This window comes from Arthroderma uncinatum (assembly GCF_011692745.1).
Source record: "Arthroderma uncinatum strain CBS 119779 chromosome Unknown scaffold1, whole genome shotgun sequence".
NCBI classification, from domain to species: Eukaryota; Fungi; Ascomycota; class Eurotiomycetes; order Onygenales; family Arthrodermataceae; genus Arthroderma; species Arthroderma uncinatum.
The window spans coordinates 6,018,442-6,041,457 of record NW_022983863.1 but is presented as its reverse complement, the minus strand read 5'-3'; the positions used below and the strand labels follow the sequence as shown (position 1 = coordinate 6,041,457).

At 47.9% G+C, this 23,016-nt stretch overlaps 8 protein-coding genes across 8 annotated transcripts; 3 read left to right on the top strand and 5 right to left on the bottom strand.

Moving 5' to 3' along the window:
• Positions 1 to 640: 640 nt before the first annotated feature.
• GIQ15_01796 (uncharacterized protein) lies at positions 641 to 3,186 on the bottom strand (the record flags this gene model as incomplete). Its single annotated transcript, XM_033549213.1, has 7 exons — positions 641 to 808; positions 887 to 1,258; positions 1,319 to 2,289; positions 2,360 to 2,640; positions 2,694 to 2,818; positions 2,899 to 3,031; positions 3,164 to 3,186. The coding sequence occupies 7 exons, from the start codon at positions 3,184 to 3,186 to the stop codon at positions 641 to 643; spliced, it is 2,073 nt and encodes a 690-aa protein (XP_033410164.1).
• Positions 3,187 to 3,631: 445 nt separating this feature from the next.
• Positions 3,632 to 9,894, top strand: GIQ15_01795 (uncharacterized protein; the record flags this gene model as incomplete). Its single annotated transcript, XM_033549212.1, has 5 exons — positions 3,632 to 7,914; positions 7,984 to 8,209; positions 8,273 to 8,428; positions 8,485 to 8,784; positions 8,848 to 9,894. 5 exons carry the CDS (start codon positions 3,632 to 3,634, stop codon positions 9,892 to 9,894), a joined length of 6,012 nt encoding a protein of 2,003 aa, XP_033410163.1.
• Positions 9,895 to 10,244: 350 nt separating this feature from the next.
• Positions 10,245 to 13,009, bottom strand: GIQ15_01794 (kinesin family protein; the record flags this gene model as incomplete). Its single annotated transcript, XM_033549211.1, has 7 exons — positions 10,245 to 10,573; positions 10,645 to 10,705; positions 10,765 to 11,298; positions 11,365 to 11,492; positions 11,561 to 12,146; positions 12,333 to 12,605; positions 12,659 to 13,009. The coding sequence occupies 7 exons, from the start codon at positions 13,007 to 13,009 to the stop codon at positions 10,245 to 10,247; spliced, it is 2,262 nt and encodes a 753-aa protein (XP_033410162.1).
• Positions 13,010 to 13,453: 444 nt separating this feature from the next.
• GIQ15_01793 (uncharacterized protein) lies at positions 13,454 to 14,597 on the bottom strand (the record flags this gene model as incomplete). Its single annotated transcript, XM_033549210.1, has 5 exons — positions 13,454 to 13,948; positions 14,005 to 14,064; positions 14,116 to 14,284; positions 14,344 to 14,479; positions 14,579 to 14,597. 5 exons carry the CDS (start codon positions 14,595 to 14,597, stop codon positions 13,454 to 13,456), a joined length of 879 nt encoding a protein of 292 aa, XP_033410161.1.
• A 583-nt stretch (positions 14,598 to 15,180) lies between these two features.
• On the bottom strand, positions 15,181 to 16,017 carry GIQ15_01792 (uncharacterized protein; the record flags this gene model as incomplete). The annotated part of the gene is made up of 1 exon (XM_033549209.1): positions 15,181 to 16,017. The coding sequence occupies one exon, from the start codon at positions 16,015 to 16,017 to the stop codon at positions 15,181 to 15,183; it is 837 nt and encodes a 278-aa protein (XP_033410160.1).
• Positions 16,018 to 16,466: 449 nt separating this feature from the next.
• Positions 16,467 to 17,060, top strand: GIQ15_01791 (uncharacterized protein; the record flags this gene model as incomplete). Its single annotated transcript, XM_033549208.1, has 1 exon — positions 16,467 to 17,060. One exon carries the CDS (start codon positions 16,467 to 16,469, stop codon positions 17,058 to 17,060), a length of 594 nt encoding a protein of 197 aa, XP_033410159.1.
• A 247-nt stretch (positions 17,061 to 17,307) lies between these two features.
• Positions 17,308 to 18,973, bottom strand: GIQ15_01790 (T-complex protein 1 subunit gamma; the record flags this gene model as incomplete). Its single annotated transcript, XM_033549207.1, has 4 exons — positions 17,308 to 17,397; positions 17,463 to 18,100; positions 18,162 to 18,752; positions 18,814 to 18,973. 4 exons carry the CDS (start codon positions 18,971 to 18,973, stop codon positions 17,308 to 17,310), a joined length of 1,479 nt encoding a protein of 492 aa, XP_033410158.1.
• Positions 18,974 to 21,414: 2,441 nt separating this feature from the next.
• GIQ15_01789 (mitochondrial chaperone BCS1) lies at positions 21,415 to 22,993 on the top strand (the record flags this gene model as incomplete). Its single annotated transcript, XM_033549206.1, has 2 exons — positions 21,415 to 21,588; positions 21,659 to 22,993. 2 exons carry the CDS (start codon positions 21,415 to 21,417, stop codon positions 22,991 to 22,993), a joined length of 1,509 nt encoding a protein of 502 aa, XP_033410157.1.
• Positions 22,994 to 23,016: the final 23 nt, after the last annotated feature.

The following is a 23,016-nucleotide window of genomic DNA, read 5'->3' as shown; positions in this document are numbered from 1 at the left end:
TAAGGACGTTGAAGGACGTCGATGCTCTCTTTTCGAGGCACGCGACACTCGCGTGCTGGGTATCATATTTTGATATATTCAAGAGACCAACTTCTTGAACTCGTAGTATACAGTCGTACTCACCGATAACACTCCCCGTTATCGTGATGAACGCTGATATCCTCATCCAGATACTCGTGGAGTTCAACCGTCGTCAAGGGGAGATGCAAGAAGAAGATCAAGAAAACGCAAAAAAAAACGAACATCAAAATTAATTCCCGATTCTATTTATTTACAAAATTTAATTCGAGTACGGATTTATATCGCCCCACTCTTACCGCTGCATTATTTATTTTTTGGCTTTGCCTTTGCTACGCTACGATGTAAGGATGACCAATGAAAAACCGATAGGTTACGGGTAGAAAGTCATTAGGAATGGAGGGTTCAGCGGGTTGAACGGTCAAGACAGTGTTAACGGTGACCGGATCGAAGGAGAGTAGAGGGATAAAATACGGGTGGTTTGAATATCATGATCTTACTCCGTACCTAGTTGGGCTTGAGGACATGGCGTACAAATTAATTAATGCAGACAGGTATGATTTTTCTTTCGTCCAGACTCGCTCATGCACTTGTTGGGGTTTGCGTATATAGGAACATCAATCTAGCCGTCGCTCCCGCTGCTTCTAAACGTCGCACAGAGCTGGCAGTATTGATGGGTGAGATCCAGGATGGGCTGGGGGAGGTTGGTTGCTTGTACGATGCTGCGGACTTTGACGGCGCCTTCTTCCTCAATCAGCTTGCGGATTATATATAAGAGGTCCGGCGAGAACTGTAGAAGTTAGCAATTCTTTATCCTTGTGCATACTTGGCTGTCATGGGTGGAGTCAGTCTTGATATTCGGACATACCTCGGAGTACCATCTATACTGCCATGCAATCAGCCTGATCAGCGCGTTAAGCATCCCTCTCGTATCATTTTGTCGCTCATATAGCTTTAGGATACCCCTCAACGCTTTGGGAGAGAATCGAACGGATAAGCAGTGTCGATATGCCTCAATTGCTTCTGGCAAGTGATGGAGTCGTTCGGCAAGTTCGCCGAGGATCTCCCACTCTGTTGCAGATTTCTTATATTCAAGCGACTGTTGGCGAGACTGGGCCATCTCGGAACGCCAGATGGTGTAGACGCGTAGGTCTTCGTAGAGAACCATGAATAGATTGTCGAGCCAGCGTTCACATAGACGTTTGTTATGGAATTGAGAGTGGGGGTTAGAGTTATCCTGCTGATTGATATCATTGTCAATTTGACTCCCCCGGTAAGATCGTGCAGCCTGGGAACTTACATCGTCATTGCCGGACTTGACAACCTCTGAAGCAACAGTTTGGTTAGGCTTCTCAATTCCGTGGTTCTCTGACGGCTTGTTGGCTTTGCTCTCATCCCCGTTTTGCCCAGATGATTCCGCATCTTTCTCGTTCTCATTCTCGGACTCATTCGTGTCCTCGGTCGTGCCGGTCACTTCGCTTGCACCGTCATGTAACGCTACCGTACTGGCATTCTGAGTCGTGCTTCCTGGTCGTCCTGCCGTCTGTCGCTCAACCCTATACTCCTCCTCCATGACGAACACCTCGCTTCGGATTTTCAGGAGTTGGTCCCATCCGATGTTCGAGGCGATCTTAGTCAACAGACTGTACGCTTTGAGGAACGTGCCTTGATAGTTGCCGGCGTGTAGCTTTCTTAGAGTAGGATGTACCATGTCATGGGGCCCGCCTTCTTTGGGTTGACCTTCGTCAATTTCATCAAGCATGCTTTCGGGAAGAACGGGTAAAATGATACGTGTTGGTTGCGGCATTCGAGGTGAGTCTCGATCCTGGTAGTTGAACATAGGACAGGAGTTCAGGGTTAGTAGAGCCAAGTTCCATTTCTCTAGGCTCACGTATACTTCCGCCAGGCGGACCCAGGAGCTGAATTCGCTTGGGGCCGCGGTAACGCTCCGTTTTGCGCATTCAAGCGCCATTTCGTGCTCGCCTTTACTCTGGCAGAATGCCGCCTGGCAGTCTAAGAGGGCGTAATCCATTGGGATGTCCTTGAGAGCATCGTGGAGTAATCGTACTGCCTGCACTTCTTCATCTGCAGATATCAGAACGCGCGCAAGAAGCGACGAAACTTCCACCTCTCGCGCTCGAAGTTTCTCAAAAAGATTGATTCCAGATACGTAACGGCCGGTTGTATTGATATATTTCAAAAGACCAGAGGTAAGATGATTAGTGACGGTATTTGGGACCTGGGTTTCGGGGTCAGAGCTGAGTTGTCGACCTAGTGGGAAAAAAGGGGGCATTCGTTAGCATTCATATGACGAAACGGCTGAAATGCGCGGATTCCGAACCATTGAAAAAGAGCTTTTCTGAAGCATCCAGGAATTTATGTTCCATCTCCGTGTTTGTGATCGGATTGAACCTTCTCACGCCTACAATCTTCTTGATGGCATCCCCGCTCCCATCGTCGGCGTATGAGTATGACCTGAGCACACCACATACAAATGTCTCTAGCCATAGTGCTTCCGTTGCGACACGTTTATCTCCGCGCTCATCAATGCAGTAGCTCTCTAAACTACCTGGAATCTTCACTTCGACTCTCATATCTACGTGGGAAAAGGCATTGTAGCAGCTTTCGGGGACGTTAGCGTGTATATCGGCATTCGAGGGGTGGTAGATTCGTACCAGTATATCCCGGCAACCACCTTGTGCTGCTTGTCAATTGGCGAGTAGGTAAGAGTGTTCACATATGCTGCTAAACTGGCAGACGAGGACGCATCTATTCCGGTTACATGGTGATAGACTCCGGTCTAAAGATAGGAGCCAGCCAGGTTAGTCAACAAGCTTAGTAGTGGGCAACCACAGCTAACAAGGAGTTGGCGCATCTGACCTGGCTATTGGCAGCGGATTTCGATTGCTTCACCAGGTGAACGAGGTCTGGAGGGCCGAGTTCTCTCAGATTCTGTAGGGATTCGGTGCGGGCATCTATGGATGAATAGATCGTATCGTCTTCCTCGATAAGCCTGTTCCATGGAATTAATGTTAATATACGATCGCAGAAATGTTTCTAGCAGCAACTCCCATCAAGAGCAATAAAGAACGATAGCTCGACAAAAAGCGAAACATGAATTGTTGGCCGAAGCAATGCCACTTACTCTGGAACAGCTGGGGACACCATATCGCCAGCTCAGCCCTAGGCCGAACACGAAGACAAGGAGCAGATAGTGCAGGCGGACAGACACTCGAATAGTAGGATTGAATGCTTCCCTGAGGACATCAAACTGAATTAAAAGCCATATCGAGCCCTGAATAGTAAGATGGAGAGTGTGGTGGAATGTATTTACTTGGGCCAGGCAGTGCTTTACTTTCTTACGCATTCACGCATCTCACGCCATGCCTGATTGGGAAGTTCGCGACAACCAAGCTTCACCCTTTGCAAACTCGCATCCAACAACTCCAACCAGGAGAACATGTTCTCTTTGATAATAACACTGCCTCTCCTTGCTTGATACTTCCATTACTCTGCTTCTGTTTATTTTCTATCTCTTTCTATATATTATCTGGGCGCAGGTCGTGGAGGATTGTGAGTTTGATATCAGTGGAACCTCACTGGGAGGTTGACCATGTCCACCTTTGCAGCCCTAAATATAGAGGCAGACGAGACTCCAGAGGAAGAAGTCGATGATACGCGCGAGATCCAAATAGAGGAGGCCCTCAAGCTATATCAGACCGCGCTCAAGCTCCATTCGCAGGGGCCCAAGCATTATAAAGAAGCGGGAGAAGCATATGACGCGCTCTTCAAGTCGGAGATATTCAAATTCCCCCAGTCTGCAGTGGGAGCCGCACAGTCAGAAAATGACTATATAGAAGAAATCGATGAACCGTCTGCTGTGTCGGTTGCTGCCGTGGACGAGACCGAAACTGCAGCCAGCGCTTTACCGCAAACCCTATACCTGTCATATAAAAATTACGGCCAATTCTTGCTTGACACTGTTAGATATGCCTGGGAGCAAGGCGGAGATCTGGCCGATACAGCGCCCTCTACAGCCTTGGCCATTAGGCACTTTGCGGATGCACTTGAGCGTGATGACTCTGACCTTGAGCTCTGGAGGAAATGTGGAAGGGTTGGCGATGCCCTGAGAAGCCATCGGATTTCGAGATTCTGCTTAGAGAGCGTTTTTGAAGGAAATGGGGATGGTATAGATGATGGATTCGAGCAGCTGGGCATTGAGCAAGCCGGTGCTGTCGGCGATTTACGAAAATTCTTTACTGCCCTCTACGACCAGGTGTCGCTTGCACAGCTTCCACGGAAGCAGCCGAGACGAGCACTGCTTAATTTTCTTCAGCGACAAATAGATCCATTCCCATACCTTCCTTCCGCATTAAGGCAGCTGGATGGTGGTTTTATTTCCTGTGGACTCGCCCTCCCTGCAATCAAACGTCACCCAATAGCTCCAGCAGTTAACACTTGGGCTGCGTTGGGCGAAAAGATTCTTGAGCTACTGAGCGAAGAGGGCTCAAATCAGAGCGGGGTACAGGGAACGATGGAAATCTGCCTGCCAGACCCTGATGTCAGGATGGCCTCTCCTGAAGCAACCCTTCCTATAATCCAAGGTCGAAGGGCGTCCAAGAATAAGAATACCACTACGGGGGATTCATGTGATACAGAAACGAAGCCTGATTCAAAAGCTATTTCAATTCCCGCTGAAGACAGTGTGGCCGCTAAGGAATCTACGCCAGTGGCTGATGAAAAAACCGAAGAGAAGCCGGCTGAAAAAGCTGATGGAAAGACTGATGAAACCGTGACCGACGATAGCCATAAAGAAAAAGATGACGAGGAGGCTGTCGAAAAGGACAAAGAAGACACTGAAAAGCCGAATGAACCAGCGGATGAGGCAGAAGGGAGGTCTGGGCCCCAGACGAGAAAGCGATCATCAACGTCAATCGCCGTTGAAGAGCCAGCCGACGGAGGGAGAACAAAAAGCAAACGCATACGCGCGCGAGAGTCTATTGCCGATATGCACACACAGCCAGAAGAAGTAATCTTCGACCAGACAAGATATTTCGAAGATCGTCTCGAGATTTACGCCCAAGCTGATGAGTGGATGTTTAGCACCGCTAACAGCTTATTGTCTAAGTTTGGCGTAGAGGAACTTGGGAGTATCGATCAAATAAAACAGATTCTCGCACCCAACGACTCGAACCTGCCACAAGCTAGCACCGAACCTTCTCCTGAATCTTTGGCCTTCCATGACTTGAGATATGTCATTGAGAATTGGAATGATGACCTTGGAAAAGTAGCGCTTCACAGTGATATATTTGCAGATACCCAGGATGGGTTGAAAGGCGTGAAGAAATCCGGCCTTAGTGTCTTTATCGAACACTCTAAACAGGTTGGCGCAAAGACTGAACAGGAGAGGGACTTAGTTGATGACGAAGGCCTGGAACAGTTTGCACAGAGTACTAATGCTAGTAACCTGTCGATGCAAGAAGTAGCCTTCAAATGGCTTGAAAAGTACCTAAAGCCAGACCTTCAATCTCTTGATGGACATGACATATCTAGCGTGACGGACTCAATTTACGCAGCTCATTGCTTGCCCCAAAGTACACGGGACACACTTACCCAGATACTTTTTCGATTAGACGAATTTGTCCATAGCAGGCTGAAAGAATTTGCTCTAAGCTTAGAAAAAAGAATCCTATCACATGCCCACGAAACGCCATACTCATTCACACCTGATGACCTTACTGCTGTGGAGATGGCACAAAGCATTTATGAGTTACATTTGGACATATACGACTCGATCGTCCGCAGAAATGAGAAGAACCAGGATGCCATGATACTCCAGCAAGACAGACTGAGCCGATGGAGGTCAATGACACGCGGCTACATCAGTTACTACCTCGATCTCTGTGCTGTGGACAATCGACAAACTGCCATTGTGCTACGGCACTTATGGGCCACCACTTTCCATGAAAATATGATAGACGACCAAAATGGAGACTACGTGCTACTATGTCTCAACGATATCCGACGTGCTTTAGTGTCCCTAGGGAGCCCAGTCATTTCTTTGGTGAATAATAGCACAATGCCAGAAATATCCGCCGCTGCTATTGATCAGGAGGTGTCTCGTCTTAGGGCGATGGGGTTTTTCACAGACATATTCGGCTCTGGGACGGATGATCCTGTACACCTGATTGAAACCATTGAGCCTGTTTTAGACCCGTCCTCAGTGCAATATACAGATGAAAATGGTGACGTATCTGAGACGGCTGAACCAGCAATGGCTACTCGAAATTTAATCGCTTTCCTAGACCAGGGAGATGCTACTCTCAAACTGTTCCTGTGGCGCCGACTTCGTGATGCTTACGATTCAATTGATTACCCCACAAAGGTGGTCTCTTGCCACCTCCGAAGTCTAGAAACGGTTGTCCAGGAGTTGAACCGCCCAGCGCGCATGGAAATTCCAGCTGATGAACGTCGGTCTAGCTTACTAAAGTGGTTAAAACTGGCGGATGACATACTGACAAGTGTAATGCGGAGAGTCGTTGCCAAACCCGGCACATCGTTTGAATGCTTTGATTGGGGCCACCTCCAGGTGTCCATGTCCTCTTTAGCTCGTTTGTCTAGGATCCTTCAATCTTTTGCGCTTTATGAAGATGGGGTTCGTGTTGGTCAGGTCACACCCGCCGACATTCGTCCTGCATCGACCGCGAAGTCCTTAGAGCAGTTCAAAGATAAGCTACGCAGCCTGTTTGTTAAGACCTGGATCGTGCAGTATACTCTTTTAAGGGAAGGTATCGAACAGAATAAGGAGTTATTTGATACCCCCTTAGATGATCGCATACACTTCTTACGTTCTGTTCACAATGCGCTTGGACTCCGCTCATATTGCAAATACCCGAAAAACGCGTTCGTCAAACTCATGAGAGATGAACTCTTAACCCTAGAGACTGAAGACGTTTATGAGAACGACCTTGCTCAAGTTCTGTACGACCTATACAAATTCAAATTCTCGCCTCATCTGGATGTCTCCTTTGATCATGGCTGCCCATATGAGACTCTAGATCTGGAAATAGCTCTAAAGCTGGTTGATTTCACTATTTCTCAAACGAAGCGAATAGATATCAAAGATTACTTGAAATCTGATCTGAAGCCAACGGTTGACGCTCTGCAAAGACAGATTGGGCTGATGGGCAAGTCAGAACTTTCAACGCCTCTCAACAAGAGAATTTTATCAAAGTTTTTGAAAGCTCCCGTAAATCCTCTGGAGCTTTTCCGCTCGGTGCAAGGAGTTAGTGGGTTGTCTATGATTCCCGTTTATTCAAAGAGCTCTGACCTTGCCGACAAAGGCTGGTTCACCTTCCTTGGCTCCGCAGCGCTCGCCAAATTCAGAGCTCAAAAGAAGGTCGGCCCTACCCCGACCGATGATTTAGATCTCGCTGCCACACTATTCCGCCATGATTTAGAACACGGAAAAGATCGATGGGAATCATGGTATAGACTTGCCCAAGTATACGATTTGCGACTTGAAGAAGACATTGCTTGGTCCGCTGAAAAACTCAACAATGACCGCGAAGAACTTGCAACTGTGGAACGCAGGGCTATTCATGCGTATTCTATGGCCATTGCGATTGCTGTTCAAACAGCCGATTTGAAGCCTGATGAAAAGAAACAAATATCTGACCTATATACAGAGTTTGGTCTTCGAATATATGCCTCCACCAGGGACCCGTTGTCTATGGGTGCATTTGACGTATCCGCATTCATGAGGCACTTTAGCAGCGGAGAAAGCCAGAGGATGTATGAAGGAAAGCCATTTAGTGCTATGAAACCATTTTCCGCCTGGTACTTTGCTAGTTACCTGTTCCACAAAGCAATGAAAGACCGGCCAATGAATTGGAGGTAAGTCATCACTTTTAGAAATCGGCCTATCTATTCCTTGGGAGATGCTGATTATTATTATTATTTTAGGAATCATTACATGTTTAGTAAATGTCTGTGGAAAATGTACTGCAGTAATGATCCGCTGAAGGAGCGATATAAGCCAATCGAACCTACCGATATCCTGGATTCATTAACGGATGCCATTGATGTTCTACCAAAAAAGAAGGACGGCCGAACATCAGAACCAATATTGGAGCCACATTTTAAACTTGTTTCCATAACCCACAAGCTTGTTGAACGAGGTGACCTAGAGGTAAGCTTGCTGCTAGTACACTCCTCAGCACTGGTTAGTACAATTTACTAAGAGACAAATTAGCCAAAGGATGCCAGTGAAAAGCTACTTGCCACTCCATGGGCTCGAGGGTTATCACTGGCAACGGATATGGACTCTTGGAAACCATTCATTTTGGCCGTGCTAAAGCAACTGCAGAATGCTGATAAGTCTAACTGGCACCATCGTATTGTTGCGAGAGTTCGTTTAACCGTTTAATACTTATTATTTGGATGGAAGTACTAATTCTATATTAGGCTGCGCATATAATATACGACGATTCAAAGGACAACGATGCTGCAATGGCGGCAAAAAATGACCTCACTCAGCATATATTTACCAAGACTATGACGGTACAGGTTTGGCGACCGGAAAACGAGAGAGCTGGGAGGCATTTTGTCTATACCACACGATATGTTTACTTCTTTGTACAGCTACTAGAACAACTTGACGATCGCGCAAACTTGGACATGCTAGTCCGCCGTGTGAGGCGAAAGGTCAATGATTATCTGAAATTTCCTAAACTCTGGGAGGACACTTGTGCCACATATATAAGAGTATGGATATGCCCCTATTGTCTCTGGCCAACCTAATTATTGCATTTGCTGACCACCATCTAGCTGCTCCGCCGTGCGGGTAACATCCCAGAAGGAAAAGAAGATGCTGTTTTCAAGGGTGTTAGCTATGACGACTTTACCCTCTACTCTGGCCGTCTAGATTCTTGGTGTCAAAACCCAGCCAAGGAAGAAGCGTCAACAATCGAGTTGCTCCGCGATGCCGTAGAATTGAAGAAATTGAACGGGCCGATTATAAAATCCGGCATGTTTGATGACCTTGTCGCGGATATATACGCCCAGCTATACCAGAAGACACTGCCAGAATTTGTTGAGCAAGTGGCTGGCGAGGAAAATCGAGAGCGAATGAAGGTGGACCATTTGCTTATGGCCGGCGAATCGGCCGATGGAACAGAAACGCCGCCTGTCTCAACCCCAGCTCAAACACCCGGTCCCAGACCTCGAGCGAAGGGGGTAACTCGGAAAGAGGTGCAGAAAAAAGCCGACGCGATTGCGTACAAAGCACCGCGCCCTGCTCCTAAACCGGTAAAATCTGCAGAGGATGAAGCCAAACAGGCGCAAACGGAACAGCAAACCGCTGATCAGCCAGCAAACAACGAGGATGCAACCGATGCGGCTCGAGATGACAAGGAGGATAAGGCCAAAGAAGACAACGATGAGGAGGATAAAGAAGATAACAACGATGAGGAGGATAAAGAAGATAACAACGATGAAGAAAAGGAAGATAATAACGATGACGAAAAAGAAGAGAACAACGACGAAGAGAAAGAGGAGAATAATGGAGATGACAAGGAAGTATCGGTGCCAGATCATAGCGTGCACGATACTACGGAAGATGAGAGTGGGCTTAGCGATCCTGAAACAGAAACGGCCTCGGGGGATGCTATGAAGCCTTCGAGTCCATTGTTCCCAAATCACCTCAAGTCCCGTATGTTGTCACCCAAAGCAGCATCTGAATTTTCAACCAACATCAGCGCAGATGGCGGTGATAATGAATCGATTCCCGCCCCTTCTGTGCAGGACACGAGGGCCGAGGCAGCGGATTCACGGATGTCAGATAAGGATACGGAAGAGCAGCAGCAGCAAGATTGAATGAAGCCCATTCATCTCAACTGTATTATATACTAATATCACCATTTCTCCTTACTGTTTTTTGAGCGGGAAAGATGCTTGTCCTATTACGTTACCTCTAGCTTCTGATATACCCGCTCCTTTCTGGCGTATCCATCGCATGGATTTACTCTGTTCTTTCACGTTGAAGCAAGGGATTTGATACATTCTGTATTTATATACAATGCAATCATAATCATTAACATGTAGAGATAACTCCTTCTTGTCAATATTACCAAAACCCATATTAAAAAAGTAAAGCTATAACGGGGATATACATAGAAACAAATCCAATATCATAAGTCATAAAATCCCATAACAAACCAGATTCGTTAATCAAATGTACCTTCGGGAGCCAAATCCCATTGCCGAGCAGTTAGCTTCTTTGGCTTCCCAACCTGTGCAAGTGGGCTAGATCCCAGGTTAAGCTTCCTCATGTCTGGCTGTGAATTTTCAACATCGCTTTCGTGGGTGGGGATGAAGCTGTAATCCATTGAATCAAACCGGCCGGGTATCGTGTTCTTCTTAGATTTGGCCTTTTTTGTTGGAGATCTAGAAAGCAATTCTCTCTCAAGTTGCTCGATCTTGTGCCGTAGCGAGTCATTCTCAGCTTCGAGCTCGTTGATTCTACCCGAGGAGTTGGGTTCAACATCTTCATGTACTTGGGAGATGTCAGTTTATGAAATTTTGCTAGGTCATTAAACAATTTAAAGGGTGGGAATGTATGCTTACTCTTGATTCCACGGGAAAGAAGGTCAAGTTTCATATCAAGATGGTCCTCGTTTCGAGAAGACTATGATATAATTGTTAGACTGTGTTGGCCAATGATTGGGGTATCTTGGATTTATTTACCTGTTCATCCCATGCTGCTCGCCAACGTCTTCTTTCTTCTTCCATACGCTCTTCCATCTCGGCCCAACATTCCTCTCGGACCTCTTGCTCGATAACCAAACATCTCTCTTCAGCGGCTTTCAATTTTAATTCTCCCTCGATTCTCTCGACCTCTTCTTCGGAGAATCTCACGGCCAATGCCTCGTATTCGTCACTTATCTGCGCAATTTCCAAGGCCGCAGCTTCCAGCTGTTCCGCAAGAGCTGCCTGAGACTTACTAACGGTAGCATTTCTCGATCCGCTGGCACTCGTAGTCGCTGACAAGATTGTACTTGTTACAGATGGGATTCTTGGAACAGTAACCTCTCTAGCTAGAGCAGAATATCGTAGCATTTGAGAGGTCGCATTGAAGTCGCCGAGAGGATCAGCCATTACCAGCATGACAGCTCTCTGGGTATTTCTGAGTTGTGAATTTGACGATGCATTGTTTGGCGACGGGAATGAGTTGGAAAATAGAAGCTCTGTGAGTTTGCATTGTCTGAATGGTACGAGTGCCTATTCATCGTGTGTTTATTAGATAAATTCCGTATACTCACTCTTACATAAACCAAGGAGGCCTACCTTATTTCCATCTTGAAGGTCAGACTGCATTTGCAGACACTGCCCGAGGTACATCAAGCTCTCATTAATTTTGCCCGCCTCCGCAAGAGTTGCCCCTGCGGTTTTGGCGTTTCTTGCTCGCTCGGATCCTAAGGAATGATGGTAAGTATGGGCGTAAATACCAATGTATAGTTTTTCTGGAACAGGGAGAATATACCTGCAAGGTCAACAATTGTAAAAGTATTTCCAGTCCAAGTCTCATGACCGTGCCTCCTATCCCTGACTCTTTTCTTCACTTCGACACAGAAGAATCCATGGCTTCGTGAACTAACACTGTTGCTTCCCGTGCCTGTAACTCTTCGTTCGACCAGCCCCGTTTCTAGGACCATGAGGGCTTCTTCATATGTAGAGCATACGATCTTACGTAGACCAGCAACTACTTTGCGGTCTGTTGACCCTTCTGTTGATTTAAAAAGTAGGGGTCGTCGGCGGTCTTTCTGGTTATTCGCGGCTCTCGCTCCGGTTGACTGGCCTGCCGGAGAGAGAAGATCGAAAATCCTATCATTGTATACCTCGTACATAGATACCAAGACTACGTGCGCGTCGGTTTCAGGAACAGGAATTATGATGTCGCTCGTGTCCGGTTCTTGGGGCAACATGCTCGGTCGAGGGACGTGTGCGCGCCGTGAGGTTGTCGATCCTATGAATGAGTCCTTAAGGCGTGATTTAGTAACATTCTTCACAATCTTAGACCGGTTCCAGAAGGGCAATTGTGAGGGAAGATTTGATGGCCCGTGGAGGCCCTAGTAGGAGCCATGATTGCGACTAGGGCCTCTGTAGCCCGATAGCCGTGTGATAAAAGGGGATTCTTGTGCGTCTTGAAGAGCCTCCATTACTGAAGAGTCATCAAGTGCTAAATGGTATATATTCGATGGATGCATATTTTTCTGTGATAGTACTGAAATGCTGGAATAAGATGGATTCCCTACCATGGGTGTTTGCGCCCTGGAAGAGGACATTGGAGTCTGCGCTCTTGATATTCGGCCACGATCTGTGCTCGAATCATTATACAACATTTCGAGAAAGTGCTCTGCGGAATATATCTGGGCCTCTGAAGGGTCTGATGCCGCGAGAGCATCGAGGAGGGGAGCGTCCGCATCGTCGTCTGGGAATTGTATTGTTGCATCGAGGGATCTAAAGATAATATCAAGCGACATTTGCGTTATACCCCGTTGCGTCTTGGATCCTAGAATCGTATGGCTCTAATTCATATCGTCAACAGTAGAACCACCACGCAAGGACGGTTGTAGCATACCTTCCCGCTTCCTGTAACGCCTAGAGTTGCAACCAGGCTATCTCTATTCTCCAAAAGAACAGCATTGATCAAAGATGGCATGCCAGACCCCTGAAAAACGTCCAGCTGTGTTGACGCTTCCTCGAACACCTTTGTAAACGCGAATTTCTCAACCGCCCGCTTTCTCACATCGCTCGGCGGTTGAACGGTAATATGGGTTGGCCAGCTTTGGGCTTCGGATTCATCGTCACCGCTGGGAAGCTCAACGGACAGAAAGCTTTCTTGTTTGGCGTCATATCTGATCGGTGGTCGCAGTCGCAGGTAGACCTGGAATAGCGATGCGTGTCCATTCGCGGACTTTGGTCGTTCCATGGCCGAATATGTTCAGGTGAAGCCGCGTCGATATATATTTTTATAGACAAAATTTAAGGCCGTTAAACTTGCTTTGTGGTTGTGATTGATCAGAGTCTGCCCTGATCGCGGAAGATGGCGGTTGGTCAATAAAATTGTTAATTGACATTTGCCCCCCTAAACATCGGCGGTTGCTGGGACAACGCGCGGCTCTTGTCTTTTAGCCGCCACTCTCGTTACTTTTTATACTTGAATATCATGATGTGATGGACAGATATTATGTTGGAATTATAGATATAATTTGGCTATCTGTGACGCAGCCCATAGAAGTGCAAGTTGTAAAGCTATCGGCCTCTGGTTAATAACGGTAGCTGATTAAACTATGATATATAGTAATTAAAACACTTTTGAGAAGGAAACACATATTGATCACAGCAATGGTAAAAGATTCTGGAGCAAGGAGCCTTAGCTGGCAGCTGTTCTAGAGCGAGTAACTCTCCCGCTGGTTCGACGAGCTGGTGTATCCTTGTCTGCTGTCTTCTTCGATGCTTTCGCGGCTGGCTTCTTCTTCTCCTTCTCCTTCTCTTTCTTTTCCTTCTCCTTCTTTTCCTTCTTCCCACCCTCTTCGTTTTCTTTCTTCTCCTTCTCGCCCTCTTCGCTTTCTTTCTTCTCGCTCTTCTCCTTCTTCTCACTCTTACCCTTCTCCTCTTCAGCTGGCTCTTGGTCGTGTTCTTTCTCTACCTCAGGCTCGGGCTCCTCAGCCTTGGGGGCAGCCTTTGCCGCCTTGGTCTTTTTAGTGGTGGCTTTGGGAGTAGATTTGGCCTTTTTAACAACTGGCTCATCACCTTCCTCCTCCTCGTCGTCGGCCTCCTTTTTGGCTCGTTTCCGCTTGGGTGTCTTCTTTGTCTTGTCATCTTTCTTTTCTTCCTCTTCATCATCGGCAGGTTCATCTTTCTGAGCCTATCAAGCTATGAGTATAATGATTCATAACAGTAGAGAAACGTAATTATGTCTACCTTCTTCTTGGATACCCTCACTCGAAACCCAATCTTCCCAGGTCTATTCACCTCGACATCCTATAGTTTGTTAATAAAAAGGAAGTAGCCAGGGGAAATGCAACAACTGACCCCTTTCCAGTCTTCATCGTCGACATGGCCTTGCTCCACGGCATCGGCGACCTTCTTCTGGCTCTCGGCTGGGATTTCATCGTAACCATCCAAAAGAGTCATGTCACGGTCCCCATTTTCATCGACGATATCATGGATGCTTGCAATTTGCCTTGGAGTCACACATCCCCTATGTATAACGGGTTAGATATGAGTGGTGCTGAGGGCAAAGGAATCAACCATACATACCAATGTTTCCACGCCCAGCTCTGAAATTGCTCGGTATCAACAAAAGTACCTAGTCTCAGCTCTCCTTTAAGGATCTTTTCCTTCTTCTCTTGACATTCCTTGTTCTTGCAACCGGCTCTGCCAGTGCTGGCCAGCTCTGGTGATTATACGATGTTAGTACAATGTGCAGTCGCGTCGAGGGCGCGTCCTGGACACAGCAGCTACAACACGGTAGGAATAATCGGTATCTACTCACCAATACGATAGGTTGGCATGTTTATCTATCCTTATAGCATGAAAACCAGATATGAATCGCGATGTGTCGTGTTGAGCTGGCTGGCAGGTTGCGCGCCCTTTGATGGATGTTGCTTTCGTGGTTGGAGCTTAGGGCAGGATATCAGCAAACCCTTGCGAATATTACATGCTCGCCTAATATTAATAACTTGGTCATTAATAGACCATAGAACGCCGGGTATCAATGTTGGATTGCATGTGGTTTTGTTGTAAGGTTATTAATTATTTCTCTTACTGTTGGTACGGCGCCTAGTTACTAGCTCTCAGCCGTATATGGGGAATTTACTTCGCTGATCCGTATATCTAAATATTTGGTAATAAGTGATTAATTATCCTTATTTAAATATTCGCTTCTATCTAATAGCGTTATTAAATACAGAAAACCTCCAATGAATGGATTCGCGACTCTTCTGTAGCACATTCGTGGCTAATACTCGGTTGTGTAGATAGGTGCCTATGTTCACTCATTCAATAAAAATCATTGCCTTTCGTTATATTATCCTAGATTGCAAGAGTTCCCCTTTGCATAACACGACGGCTAGCTAGATAGACATCCGCCGTATTTCACGGCTCATCATCTAAAGGAATAAACGGGTCTTTCGCATTAGAAGGGAGACGTTGCGCATGGTATTCCAGGAAACTAGGGATATCATCCCACACCTCACCATCTGGCGTAGACCACTCGACCCTGGCATACCTCCAATGCCATGGTTTCCCCATTTCCTCGCTCTGGCAAAGTACCACAAAGATGTAACCGTCATCAGTCTTCCCAGCCTCCCATCCTGTAGCTATCTCATAGCCATGGAGCCAGGCGCTTTGAAGACCGTTGATACGTTCTTTGGCCAGCACACGGCTCTTAATCGTATCCTCGCCTTCGATGTAGCCTACCCAGAAGGGCGGCGGACGTCGTTGGATGGGCAAGCCCACGCCATGTAACGAATCGACATGTTGCATTAGGGTCTTGTATTCTTCAGGGATCGATGCTTCAAAGGGTATAGAGGTGGGTATAGAGATGCTATCTCGAATGGCCTGGTCGAGGATCTTCATGTACTCCTCAGTGCTCATGCTGGCATTCCGGCGGGCGCCTTTTCGATGCCACCGTACGACACCGTCCAGAGCATACCGATCAACGACCTCCTCGTAACGGGATAGCAGCTCGCGCGGCGAATTGAAACCAGGTAGCCCATCCTCAGCGTGTAGATATTGCTCGCACGAAGAGAGCCTTGCCGCGGTGATCTTGGCTTCGTCTTCACCCTCCCAGCCTGGTCCTAGTTCCTGCTCTTCGCCCTTACGGATAAGCAACTCCAAGGATTCGCGAGCATGTTCGGCGGCGAATTTGCGGTACGCCTCGACGGCCGAGATCACCTCCTCTGGAGTGCATTTCTTAGGCAGGTCGTTCATGATAACAGGACGTTGGTAGGGAGGGGATGCCAAAATAAAATCACTGGGCAAGCCTAAACCTGGCCCGGGAACTAGGCACAGTTTGCACTGGAATGAGCTCTGGATGTCTATTCTTTATTTGTGTTAGCTGTTGTCTTTCGTTTGTATTTGTCTTCATCGATATAGATATCACGTGACCTTGTCCATCATCGAAGAATTTACAGAACGCGATTCAAGCAGCTGCAACTTCAGGACGGACAAAAGCCAGGCGACTTGTATACAAACCTCCGGACAGAAACATCCTCCGACCCTACTTCTACAAGCAAATACTGCGAAAAGGCTTTCCAGAGACAAGTCAAAAGCTGTGCGCGCATTTACAAGTCTCTCCCAGGCAGACATACGGTCGGTCTGCTGGTGCATAACATATATCAAAACCGCAACTCCTCAGCTTCATTTTGGGCATAAAACCAATGTCTGAGCCAATCCCAGAGTCTATTCCTACTAGCCAGGACCCCCGGAGCAAACGTCCCACCAAACGCCGAGCTCTCACCCCCCTCTCAGAGCAAGCAAATGAAATAAAAACCCTCTTTAAGGATCCCTCAAAGGAGATCCGGATACCGGAGCCATCGAAAGCAAGAACCCTTGCGCCGCCCCCGGAGATTATCGCAAATGTTCAAGGATCGTCTGCTGGAGCGGGATCGGGGGAGTTCCACGTCTATAAAGCTAGTAGGAGACGAGAATATGAGAGGATCAAACTTATGGACGAGGAGTTGAAGAAGGAGAAAGACGAGTTGGAGTTTAATAAGGCGAGGGAAGAGGCTAGACGGAAGGACGAGGAGAAGACAGAGAAAAATAGAAAGAAGAGAGAGAAGAGGAAGAAGACGAAGGGGAAGAAAGGGAAGACCGGCGTGGAGGATGGAGGGGAGGTGGTGGCTGATCAGGAGATGGCTGCTAATGGAGCTGCAAAGGGTACTTCGGCGGATGGGGTTACTGGCCAGGAAGCTAAGGTGGATGGATATGACAACGGCGAGGTTCCTGGTGTCATAATCCACGATGAGGATTGATTGATTAAATGAGAGCGGAAATAAACCACCAATCGACGTGTAATAATACTACGAGAAAGGAGAATGTACGAAGCAGATATATGATACCCAGCTAATTCATTTCAATTTTTGACACTGTCGTGCAATCGGTCATGCATACGGCCAATTAAATTTTCTATCGCTTTTTGCCTATTTTCTTTCATTATGTATTTCATGGCGTTTTATGTGCCAGATTGACATGTCCCAATCGTGAAAATAACCAGACTCCTTACTCTTCACCGCCTCCTCCCATGTTGGCAGCTTGGTTAAGGGACTTAGCGCTGCAGATGTCATCGACGCGCAGGAGTAGGCATGCAGACTAAAGAGAAACAGTTAGCTACTTATGCAAGAGGTATAAAAAAGGGGGCAAGGACTTGACTTTACCTCAATGGCGGTCTTGACGCTCTGCAGCTTTACAGCCTCAGGCTCCCAGACACCGTATTCCTTCATGTCGACGAGCTTTCCGGTGTCACCATCTATACCCCAAGTAGTGTGGCCTTCAACGTGCTTGGCTCTCAGAGCTGTGAGGACCTGGATTGGGTTGGCACCAGCATTCTGGACCAGGGTTCGTGGGATGATCTCCATTGCATCGGCGACAGCCTTGTATGGCCATTGCTGAATGCCTTCGATCGATTTGGCTAGCTTTGCAAGTCTGACCGACACCGCCATCTCAGTGGCGCCTCCGCCGGGTGACAAGCGAGGATGGTAAATAACGTTCCTAGCCACGGACATGGCGTCTTGCAGGTTTCGTTCTACCTCGTTAAGAACGTCCTTGGATGGTCCCCTAAGAATAATACTGCAGGCCTTGGGGTTCTTGCACTTTCTCAAGAATGTGAAGTACTCATCGCCGATCTTTTCAATCTCGAAGAGACCGCATTGGGTTCCAATGTCGGACTCCTGTAGGTCGTCGACACGGTTTACGATGGTAGCACCAGTTGCGCGGGCAATACGGTTGTTGTCCATCTTGCGGACACGTCGGAGGGCCGTAACGTTATGCTTAACTAGGAAATGTTGGGCAAGATCTAATTCAAGTTAGCATCTCGACAAGTAATCATTTAGCCATTTAGAAGGAAAGGATCATACCAGAGACACCCTTCTCGGTGATGACCAAGTCAGGCTTGAGGGCGAGGATGGCATCACACATGCGCTTGACCTGTTCCTCTTCGATCTGTAGAATCTTATTCCAATCATCTTCCTTGCTGATCTCAATGTTGGTCTGCGATTCTCCTTTCTTATACTCGAGCGGGCAGTCGAGAAGTATAATTCTTGGGTTTTCTATCCTTCTTCGCATCTTGGGGTGGGTAATATCCTTGTTAATGATGACGCCATCTATAACCTCGCTGTCCTCGATCTGGCCGCCAGGAATCTTCTCAACACGCGCATATCGTTTAATGTCGACTTCTTTCCTGCCACTACCGTTGTCGAGAGATACGGTTCGGACAGCCTTGAGAGCGAGACCACACATAAGCTCCGACCAACGGGACACAAACTTGGTACCGATCGAGGACTGTATGAGGCTAAACATGGCCTTGTCGTCGTCTACCTCGACTGGCAGGGATATTTCCTCAATTATGGCGAGGGCATCGGCAAGGGCTCGCTTGAAAGCAGAGATTATGATGACGGGGTGAATGTTGCGTTCGAGCTGGGGAAGGGCGTGCGCCAAAATTTCTCCGGCTAAGGAAAGACGATGGTTAGCAACTGGAAGACCATGGGACGGATATATTTGTAGTAATACCTAGTACGATAACAGTCGTGGTTCCATCACCGACTTCCTCATCTTGTGTCCGGCTCAGCTCGATCATGCTCTTCGCGGCGGGGTGAGCAACCTCGATTTCTCGAAGAATTGCGTGTCCATCGTTGGTTAAAACAATTCCACCCATAGGATCAAGAAGCATCTTAAGCATAGCTTTCGGGCCCAGGCATGACCGGATAATATCAGCAACACTAGAAGTTCCCCCCTTTTTTTAGTCACCGTAATTGTAAGATAGAGGGGTTGCGGGCGTCCTCACGTTTTAGCAGCTGTGATATTCGACATCTGTGCCTTCCGGCCGACTTGTCTCCCCTCACTCTGGGTATCTTGGGCCCGGTATTAGCGAGGGATCAAAAGAGAGATGGCCGTTAATCAGCGCGCGGAGTGTACGTACTCATTACCACCACAGGAGCCTGCATTTTGGCGACGGTGAAGCAAGGCACCTACTTCAAAGTTGATTGAGGGAGGAAACAGATAAGCGAGGACAAGGTCTAGGAAGAAATGTAGTCTGGACTGTAAATAACTAAACGACAAGACAACGGCAGCCCCTACAGCACAGTATCTAGAGCTCAGTGTTCTTTGATATCAACTTCATCCTCGCTTTTTCCACCCAAGCTTCATGTGGGAGGGATCCCGCCCTAGGCCAAAAACAACCTAGCGCGCATCTACAATTGACAAAATACAGAAACAAAACATAACAGTCGCCAGTTGAATATCACTCGGAGCATTTGGATGGGCTTGGTTTCCTGGTCGTTCGGTCTGGAGTCCATCAAGTTGTCACCTCCTTGTCGTGGTTTCGTGGGAACTTCGCTGTCGCCGTCCGTGTTGCGTTATGGACGTCCGTGGTGGTCGCAAGCCTATTACCATGCCATGTCAGTTCTGAATATGATATTAGAGGCAGCAGTATACATACATTTCTCTGGATATACCCTTTGCACGTCTTGGTATCATCGAGTGTTTCTCTCATGGGTCCGTTTTGTTGAGCGTGCTCATTTTAAACCAGGAGAGCCGGGAGGACCTAGAGGGAGAATGACCAATTCATATCATTCTCCCCCGACCATCGAAGGTGTTACCGTCCTCCCGGCCCTTTGCTTCTCCCTTGAGTTGGGGAGCGCAGGGAGGGTGGTCTGTCAAAACCACCCTCCCCAGAGGCTAATATATAGCTGAAGAACAGCTAGAGGGAGGGTGGTCTGCCAAAACCACCCTCCCCAGAGGCTAATATTTAGCCGAAGAACAGCTAGAGGAGGGTGGCCTCCTTAAACCACCCTCCCCAGAGGCTAATATTTAGCTGAAGAACAGCTAGAGGAGGGTGGTCTGCCAAAACCACCCTCCCCAGAGGCTAATATTTAGCCGAAGAATAGCTAGAGGGAGGGTGGCCTGCCAAAACCACCCTCCCCAGGGGCTAATATTTAGCTGAAGAACAGCTAGAGGAGGGTGGCCTGCCTAAACCACCCTCCCCAGGCGGTAATATTTAGCTGAAGAACAGCTAGAGGGAGGGTGATCTGAACTGACCACCCTCCCCCGAACATGTTACCGTCCTCCTTCGGCTGGGCCCTCACCAAAGGGAGGACACAGGCTCCCAAGGAGATATATACCGATTTTTGATGCATCATATGCAAAAAGGCCCTATTCTTCTCCATGCTGGAACCAAAGAAGTTAGTAACAACATCAACTCTCTTCAAAGACGTGTTTCTTACAATAACCTGAAGAACGAAGGGGCACAGCTTCCATGAAGAGTGGTTATATATATAAAAGAACGTGTATATGGGTTGTGAGTATATATATGAGCAGAGGTGTTCTCTTGATGGTGAAATCTTTGTTGACAGAACATCCCACCTGGACATAGAGATCACAACAGAACTAATCCAAACAGGGCGCTCGGCAACACGCTCACCAGGGACCCGCGTCTGTGAACTTCGAGGAAGGATGCCCAGGGCGTATATATTTAGCTATCTCGCTAAGAAAGAGGCATCCTGGGCCCAAGGGTAGCGACTATTGTTGACCGTTCCATATACCCTTTATATAGCGAAAATGGCAATAGCATGATCGTGGAATCATGGCCACCGTGTTGACTCATAATATACATGTTTATATCAAGTTATGTTATCTCTTCTCTTCTAGATACAGCTTGTTGTGCTTGCTTTGAGGGTATCATTATTATCCATATGTTATATTCACGTTGATAACCTGAATTAACTACGGTAATGTGTACATATTCAAGTCAAATGCTTTCCTCATTTTGAGCTTTGTCCCTTCTTATATTTTTGGTCCACACATTGGGTCCACACATTGGGTCCGCCTAAGATCTTGATATCCCAAAGCCAGAGATCAAGAGACTAACAGCTATCAACGCCAAAACATCACCTCGAGATAATTCATGATGGATGAAGTAGAAAATATTCGGCTTTAACGATGATTATATAATAGATATCGGAATTAAGTTAACCCGTATTAACGTATTAGTAATATATTACATCATCGCGATTAAAGCAGCAAGATATCAAAAAAGTTGCAGCTTCAACTTCGAAACGATCAGCGTGAAACCTCAACCCCGACATGAGATAAGTCGGAGCTGTTCTAATACATATGTTGAGCAAAGATGCTGCGACAAGTGCCTCCAGGTCAATGGAACCAAACGGAGCGGCTGCTGACCCAACAGCTTCGGTGGCAGCAGCCAAGCTGAAGCTGCTCTCGGAAAATGCTATCCAGCCTGACAAAGGGCTGTTTGCGCAGCTCTCGGAAAACCCGTTCTTCACTGCTGTAAGTGCCATGGGCGTCGGGGATTGGAAGTGCTGAATAAACTGACTCCTTTTCTTGTCCAATTGAATAGGGATTCGGTTTAGCGGGCTTGGGAGCAGGACTCACCCTTGCACAGCGCGGATTTCGACATGGAGCTATACTCGTGCGCAGACGGATGCTGGTTGACGTTGAGATTAGTATTAAGGATGACTCTTACCCGTGGTTTTTAAATTGGATGACACTGTATCAACGGTCGCAACTTACGAACCAACCCGCCCGCGGACATGCGCAGACAACTTTTATGAACTCTCTTCTGAACAGGCTTACACCGGGCATGCGCCACCTGTCTATCCAGACCGAGAAGATCGAGCATGCGAATGGGGCAATCCACACGCATTTCGCTCTTATACCGGGACCCGGAAAGCACATACTCAGATATAAGAATGCATTCATCTTCGTGAACCGCGTCCGAGAAGCCAAATCGCGCGATCTTCAAACCGGACGGCCGTGGGAGACCGTGACGCTCACCACGCTATATTCGCAAAGACATCTTTTTGAAGATCTGTTCAAGGAGGCGCATGAATACGCGGCGAAGACGCATGAAGGGAAAACGGTCATTTACAATTCCTGGGGAGCAGAGTGGCGGCAGTTTGGGCAGCCCCGGCGAAAGCGGCCATTGGACTCTGTGGTCCTGGACTCCGGGGTCAAGGAGCGAATCGTGGCCGACGTAAAGGACTTTTTCTCAAGTGGAGCGTGGTACCATGATCGCGGCATCCCCTACCGGCGTGGATACCTTCTCCATGGGCCCCCGGGGACCGGCAAGAGCTCCTTCATCCAAGCCCTGGCCGGCGAGCTGGATTATGACATCGCCGTTCTAAATCTTAGCGAGAGAGGGCTTACCGACGATCGGTTGAATCACCTGCTCACCATCATCCCAGCTCGCACCCTGGTACTATTGGAAGATGTGGATGCCGCCTTTAGCTCGCGGCGCGTACAGTCTGACGAAGATGGGTACCGTGGTGCCAATGTTACCTTCTCCGGCCTCCTCAATGCGCTAGATGGCGTTGCGAGCGCGGAGGAACGCATAATCTTCCTCACCACCAACCACGTCGACAAACTCGATGAAGCCCTAGTGCGGCCCGGCCGAGTGGATATGACCGTTCGACTTGGCGAAGCCACCAGATACCAGGTGTCTCAGCTCTGGGATCGATTCTACGGCGAGCTCGAGGAGTCTAGTGCCTACAAGAAGCTGTTCCTCGGCCGGCTGACGGAGCTGGGTGTGATCGAGGACGAAGACGGCCGGAAGCATGACCGCGCGACGGCGACCAGCGCAGCCGCTCTCCAGGGCCTGTTTCTATATAATAAGGGCAACATGGACGGCGCCATATCGATGATAGAAGGCCTGGTCAACCGTGACGCCGCATAGTGTTCCCTCCCCCCTACACGTGT